We start from the raw sequence: 8,039 nt of genomic DNA on the forward strand, positions 1-8,039 counted from the left end.
ACTGGAAATTGTAACTAGGCACTGGAAACTGTAACTATGTACTGGAAACTGTAACTAAGCACTGGAAACTATAACTATGTACTGGAAACTGTAACTATGCACTGGAAACTGTAACTATGCACTGGAAACTGTAACTATGTACTGGAAACTGTAACTATGTACTGGAAACTGTAACTAGGCACTGGAAACTGTAACTAGGCACTGGAAACTGTAACTATGTACTGGAAACTGCAACTATGTACTGGAAACTGTAACAAGGCACTGGTAACTGTGCACTGGAATTTGTAACTATGTACTGGAAACTGTAACTAGGCACTGGAAAACTAACTAGGCACTGGAAACTGTATCTATGTACTGGAAACTGTAACTATGTACTGGAAACTGTAACTATGTACTGGAAACTGTTACTATGTACTGGAAACTGTAACTATGTGCTGGAAACTGTAACTAGGTACTGGAAACTAACTATGTACTGGAAACTGTAACTATGTACTGGAAACTGTAACTATGTACTGGAATCTGTAATTATGTACTGGAAACTGTTACCATGTACTGGAAACTGTAACTATGTACTGGAAACTGTAACTGTGCACTGGAAACTGTAACTATGTACTGGAAACTGTAACTAGGCACTGGAAACTGTATCTATGTACTGGAAACTGTAACTGTGCTCTGGAAACTGTAACTATGTACTGGAATCTGTAACTAGGCACTGGAAACTGTAATTATGTACTGGAAACTGTAACTTTGTACTGGAAACTGTAACTAGGGACTGGTAACTGTGCACTGGAAACTGTAACTATGTACTGGAAACTGTAACTAGGCACTGGAAAAACTGTAACTAGGTACTGGAAACTGTAACTAGGCACTGGAAAAACTGTAACTAGGCACTGGAAACTGTAACTATGCTTTTGAAACTGTAACTATGTACTGGAAACTGTAACCATGTACTGGAAACTGTAACTATGTACTGGAAACTGTAACTAAGCACTGGAAACTGTAACTAGGCTCTGGAAACTGTAACTATGTACTGGAAACTGTAACTATGTACTGGAAACTGTAACTAGGCACATGAAACTGTAACTATGTACTGGAAACTGTAACTTTGTACTGGAAACCTGGAAACTGTAACTATGTACTGGAAACTGTAACAAGGCACTGGAAACTGTAATTAGGCACTGGAAACTGTAACTATGTACTAACTGTAACTAGGGAGTACTGGAAACTAACTATATACTGGAAACTGTAACTTTGTACTGGAACCCTGGAAACTGTAACTAGGTACTGGAAACTGTAACTAGGTACTGGAAACTAACTATGTACTGGAAACTGTAACTATGTACTTGAAACTGTAACTATATACTGGAAACTGTAACTATGTACTGGAAACTGTAACCATGTACTGGAAACTTTAACTATGTACTGGAAACTGTAACTGTGCACTTGAAACTGTAACTATGTACTGGAACTGTAACTATGTACTGGATGTAACTTTGTACTGGAACCCTGTGTAACTATGTACTGGAAACTGTAACTGTGCACTTGAAACTGTAAATGTACTGGAAACTGTAACTAAGCACTGGAAACTGTAACTAGGCACTGGAAAAACTGTAACTAGGCACTGGAAACTAGGCACTGGTAACTGTGCACTGGAAACTGTAACTATGTACTGGAAACTAACTAGGCACTGGAAACTGTAACTAGGCACTGGAAACTGTGCGCTGGAAACTGTAACTATGTACTGGAAACTGTAACTAGGCACTGGAAAAACTGTAACTAGGTACTGGAAACTGTAACTAGGCACTGGAAAAACTGTAACTAGGCACTGGAAACTGTAACTTGGCACTGGAAACTGTAACTATGCTTTGGAAACTGTAACTAGGCACTGGAAACTGTAACTAAGCACTGGAAACTGTAACTAGGCACTGGAAACTGTAACTATGTACTGGAAACTGACTTTGCTGTTCTTACCATAGATTTGATAAACCATTTCTGGAAAGAAAACCTTACATCATGGGATTTACATACAAAATAATATAGAGAAAATAAACTAAAATAATCAACAGTAGTTTCTGATGGTAAAAATTCAGAGAGATTAGAACTGGATTCACACCTGTGCTACAGTTAAATCGAAAAAGAAATTTAGGGGAGGTTACTATATATACGGAAAACCACCTTGCAGTGGGACATGGATCCCTAAGTAATAAAATAGTTGTATTCTTAAAACAATATCTGATGTATGTCGAGAATCATCTTTTTATGCAATATGTCTGTATCTTTATTTAGCATTAATGGTAAGTACATAATTGGGTCTATGTACACTGCTTGTAACAACTGTTGTTCCTATTTTAGGTATCTGGGTTTTCCCCTCCCAGACCAACAACTAGCTTTGCACACTTCGGATTTGATGATGAACTGATGTCAGTGATAAGAAAATCTGAATACACACAACCAACTCCGATACAGGCTCAGGTCAGTAAATGTTTAGTGAGGGTGTACAAATGTGTATATACGCTATATAATCATAATACTGCTTCGTGGAGGGTCGATCCTTATTAAGTTCAACAAAGAAATATATTGAATTATTATTTTTTCATATTATTCCCGACAAGTGATTGGCCAAGAGTGCATGACGTGTCCACCGATAAAAAACGATATTGACTTGGATTTTGGATTTTTGTTGAAAGACTGGGTGTTTCTAAAAATAGAATTATGACGTGTCTCCAAACAATGCACCATCCCACTTCCGAAGTTTTTTAGGTCACCTGAGCACTCAGAGGTATTACATTCATTTTCTCTGCATGGATGGAAAGATCATCAGGGGCTTTCTTTAAATTGTAAATTTCAGGACCCCCGAGCTATCCGTTCTCCCTTGAGGAGGGGGTAAAGTTTACTATAATTTATATAGAGAAACAACACTTTTGGGTATATTTTGACAATTTTCTGTTGGAAATTACTCAAACTTAGTCAGAATCATCTTTGGTGAATGAGAGTATTACTTTGGAAAATTGGGATTCCTGCCACTTCCCCAGGGGCTAGGGTGGGGCCCCAAAGGGAACATTTACCAATATTTTCAAATTCTTATCCTTTGATGACATGACAAGTATTCTATTTCACTTAGTTTACATGCTGATTTCCACATCACATCTAAACGATAAAATAAAGCTACCAGTACCTATGATATAACTCAGGTGACCGCTAAGGCCCTTGGGCCTCTTGTTTGTTGTGGGTTTTTTCAGATTGCTTACATTACTGTTTTGTAAAATTATAAAACAAGTGTAGCCTTTAACTTTGGTCAATACCTGGATTTATCGAATTGAATAATGCTGTACAAGGTTCGAATAAGAAGATCGTTTCAGATCATTACCTGGTTTATAACCTGTATTCTAGTACATTATATGTAATTATAACCAGTATATATGTCCAGGGGGTGCCAATCGTCCTGAATGGCCGAGACGTCATCGGTATAGCTAAGACTGGTAGTGGAAAGACTGCCACATATCTTTGGCCCCTCCTTGTACACATTATGGACCAGAAGGAATTGGAGCCAGGAGATGGACCCATAGGGCTTATATTAGCCCCTACCAGAGAACTGTCACAGCAGGTACGTATAGGACATTGTAGCATCTGTGCAGAATCACAATGAACCATTGCTAAACAGGTTCTAACGCATGAATTTTAAATCCTTAGTGTTAAAAAGACGTGTGTGTATAAATGAAGTGTCTCAGTCTATTTCAAGAGATTTCCTTGCCTTAACGAAATTTACTGAGACATTTTTGGATGATGAATGCAGCTTTCTAGAGTAATACACCTTCCATGTTTTCATTACAAATATTATTGATATAATAGTTACTAAAATTACTAAAATATCATGTTGCATATGGTAATGTTTCAGATATACCACGAGGCCAAGAAATTTGGTAAAGTGTACAACATCAATGTGGTGTGCGCTTATGGAGGTGGCAACATGTATGAGCAGACAAAGGCATGTCAGGAGGGAGCAGAGATCATGGTAGCGACTCCTGTAAGTATAAATAGGGAGGGGCAACAGGGTAGGGCAGTATCATTGTGACAGCACCTGTATGTATCAATAGGAAGGGGGAAGGGGGGCCAACATGAGGGAGTAAAGGTATTCAAGGATTCCGGGATGACACAAAGATCATACAGGCAACACCTTTATGTATCAATAGGGAGAGGGAAGTGGGGGGGGGGGGGGCAACATGACGGAGCAAAGGTATTGAAGGATTCCCGGACGACACAGAGATCATACTGGTAACACCTGTATGTATCAATAGGGAGAGGGAAGTGGGGGCAATATGAGGGAGCAAAGGTATTGAAGGATTCCCGGACGACACAGAGATCATACTGGCAACACCTGTTTGTATCAATAGGGAGGAAAGAGGAATTATCTGTCTGTCAATATCTTCTTGTCCAGGACACCTGCTTATCTGATGAAATATAATTTGAGGAAACTTCATACACCTGTGAACCATAATGTGTCATATATTGGTTATTGGCAGGGCCCTGTTTACAAAGTCATACTCACAAATTTAGATGGAAGTAGTCTCAATGATGTAGTTTAAAGGGAGTGTGTGTCATTGAATAGATCTGTTGAAGAAGTAATGTCGGTGTTTGTGTTTGTCGAAGATTTTCTATTTAATAGCATGTATGATGTGGCATAATGTCTGTGTGGTCAATTGTTAGACTTGGTGAAGAATTAATGTCTGTTTTTGTGTATGTAGAGGATTTTTTTTTTTAATTACTCTTCATAATACAGTTACATGTGTTTGTATCTAGGGTCGTTTGATAGACCTGGTGAAGAAGAAGGCCACCAACATGCAGCGTGTCACGTACCTGGTGTTTGATGAGGCAGACCGTATGTTTGACATGGGCTTTGGTAGGTTTTCTCTCTCTCTCAAAGATTAGGTTTTTGATGCATATGATAACCAACTTTTAAAATTATGGAGCTTTGCGTAAAATTTAAATACAGAATGAAAGATAATTCATAAAGTTCACTTATAAGTAAGCTCTAGAATCTCATCTACCCAAACAAAGAAATTAAATGAGAATTATTAAGGTTCAAAAATTTCTTTTTCTTTTTTGATCCTGATTAAAAAAACATGTCAAAATAGTAACCAGGAAAGTGTTTTAGAGATCTCAACTTTCCAGACAGAAATCCTTAAATAACGTAAGTTAATTAAAACCCATTTATGGTAGCTGTGTGACAATTGACTTCTGTTACAGAGCCTCAGGTCAGATCTATAGCAAGCCATGTGAGGAAGAACCGGCAAAGTAAGTGTTTACAAGGACAGTTTACAGTTACTTCATGACTTGACCGCTCACAGTCAAAGCCTTTCTCTGTGGTGTTGGGACAGGAGGAAGCATTTCCTGAGGCTGCATATAACGCCTGGTTGTTAAATATAAACTTTATTAGTTTTACATCAATTATGAAACAAGTTATTTCAATTTATATTAATCACTCTTGTTGTAATCACGGATGTTAGCACACGGAGGGTCTTAATGTGCGAGGAAACTGAAGTAACCAGAAAAACCAATGTGGTTGGACTTTGCCAGTCAATAGTCAAAACTGTTGACAGGGCTATGTTTTTTTATGGACTTGCTATATTTTCCATTGTAAGTGATCTTGAGAAACAGTCATAATTGTTTGATATGTATTTATGTTTTATGGTTTATTTTCCCAAATACAATGTTCAGTAAGCATTAGCCATTTCAGTGAGTGTTTACACAGTGGTTGTGGAAAAAATACTGTATCTATCAATAATAACATACAACATATTAGCGCCCTTTATAATAAATTACTCTAAGGCACTTAACATTACTTATAGTATACACATAGAGTTCAACCATCAGTCGTACAGGCCAAAGGTACATGTCCTATTCGGCTTACTCGTGGTCATTGTCCAACTGGTTTTTTATGTGCAAGGATATTCATCATTCACTTTGAAAGTACATGTTTCTGTATAATAATAATAATAATAATATACAACATTTATATAGCGCCCTATATAATTTGTAAAATTACTCTAAAGTGCTTTACACAAAGTGCAGTATAAAATTTCTCCTTTACATACCTGAGAGCACTGGTAGTCCTATTAGGCATTTCTGTAGCATTAACCGGTGGAACAGAAATATTTGTATGCAGTTCACTAGTTTAGGTAACAGGTTGGCAATTCTGTTGCCCATAACTATCATCTGTCAGTAGCTCTACACAGTCATGGACACGAAATGAAAAATGAAATGAAAATATATAGAGATCGCAAAATTCAAATCTACATCTAATTAGTGTGGGCTGTTGAAGAGGCATCTGCTAACATGCTAGATTATTTTCTGATATAAATATTATGTGCTATGTAAGTGTTGTCCTGTCACCATGGTACCAACAATGGTGGCATGGCAATGCCATGTGACTGTAGCTCCTTTATACTGCGTTGAATAGTTATGACAGTTGTGTACCTTTGTTTCAGCGTTACTCTTCAGTGCCACATTTAAAAAGAAGGTGGAGCGCTTGGCTAGGGACATACTACTGGATCCTGTCAGAGTGGTCCAGGGGGAAGCAGGGGAGGTAAGTCTTATCAATAGAATGTGATATATATAAGTTGTCCTGAGGAGAGGTAAGTTTTTACAGGATGGACACCGCAGAAATGATCTGCTTTCATTTATATCTTATTCACAATGGTTTGACAGGTTTGACAGGTTGGAACAGAGTTGTTGTTTATGAGATAGGGTTGAACCTTGTGATTTGATGTTGCCTTTTGGCCGGTGCTGGCAGACACTTTCAAGGCCTGCATTAATATTTGCAGCTCCGTTAGGCTTTATCCTTGAATTGCTATCTGTAATGATAGACAAACTGGTTTGACAGGCTCCTGGTTTTACAGGATGCAAGGGAGATAAGATATGTTCAAGTTGTTCAGCCGATGGCAAGGAAGGAAAGTCACTTAAAGGGTTGTCCAGATGGCACATTACTAAATTGATTTATCAGACAGAATTATCTATAAAAGATCTGCTATTAATTAGAATGAAGAAAGTCAATAATAACAAAAAAAGACCCCCTTCTATTCACTATAACGCTTTTGATTAAAGGAGGATTTACGGTAGATACTCCAGAAATTTCACAAACAAACCTTTGATAATGGATGAACTAGGATGTTTCCATTTTTGCATGGACTTATAACTTACAGATGAAAGAAGATGTAACACTATTATAATAATTTTACAGGCAAATGAGGATGTTACACAGTATGTGGAGGTCATGCCAGTCGGGCCAGCGAAGTGGACGTGGCTCATCAAAAACCTTGTTCGCTTTACTTCAAGTATGTTATCGTCACCACCAGTACATGATCTTGACTCACCACCAGTACATGATCTTGACTCACCACCAGAACAAAATCTTGACTCAACACCAGTACACAATCTTGACTCACTGCCAGTACATGATCTTGACTCACTGCCAGTACATGATCTTGACTCACTGCCAGTACATGATCTTGACTTACCACTAGTACACAATCTTGACTCACCACCAGAACATGATACTCACCACCAGTACACGATCTTGACTCTCCACCTGTACACGATCTTGACTCTTCACCAGTACACAATCTTAAATCCCCACCAGTACACGATCTTGACTCACCACCTGTACACGATCTTGACTCTTCACCAGTACACAATCTTAAATCACCACCAGTACACGATCTTGACTCACCACCTGTACACGATCTTGACAAACTACCACTAGTCCAGTTCAAAATCTTGACACCACCTGTACCCAACCTTGACTCACCGCCAGTTAATGATCTTGACTCACCCCCAGAACAAAATCTTGACTCAACACCAGTACACCCGGTACACAATCTTGACTCACCACCACTAGTCCAGTTCACAATCTTGACACCACCTGTACTCAATCTTGACTCACCACCTGTACACGATCTTGACAAACCACCACTAGTCCAGTTCACAATCTTGACTCACCACCAGTTCAGAATCTTGACTCACCACCTGTACACGATCTTGAC

The 8,039-nt window shown here is 38.5% G+C and overlaps 1 protein-coding gene across 1 annotated transcript in view; it reads left to right on the plus strand.

Moving 5' to 3' along the window:
- Positions 1-7,563, plus strand: part of LOC110463012 (ATP-dependent RNA helicase DDX42-like) — a gene marked incomplete at its 3' end in the record, with an annotated part of 15,344 nt that extends 7,781 nt beyond the window's left edge. The window contains exons 7-13 of the mRNA XM_021517325.1: positions 2,353-2,472; positions 3,428-3,604; positions 3,896-4,024; positions 4,798-4,897; positions 5,245-5,292; positions 6,486-6,583; positions 7,238-7,563. Coding sequence (XP_021373000.1) covers positions 2,353-2,472; positions 3,428-3,604; positions 3,896-4,024; positions 4,798-4,897; positions 5,245-5,292; positions 6,486-6,583; positions 7,238-7,563 — 998 coding nt within the window. The remainder of the gene's footprint in view (positions 1-2,352; positions 2,473-3,427; positions 3,605-3,895; positions 4,025-4,797; positions 4,898-5,244; positions 5,293-6,485; positions 6,584-7,237) is intronic.
- Between the last annotated feature and the right edge of the window lie 476 nt (positions 7,564-8,039).

This window comes from Mizuhopecten yessoensis, unplaced genomic scaffold (genome assembly GCF_002113885.1).
Source record: "Mizuhopecten yessoensis strain PY_sf001 unplaced genomic scaffold, ASM211388v2 scaffold10853, whole genome shotgun sequence".
Lineage (NCBI taxonomy): Eukaryota > Metazoa > Mollusca > Bivalvia > Pectinida > Pectinidae > Mizuhopecten > Mizuhopecten yessoensis.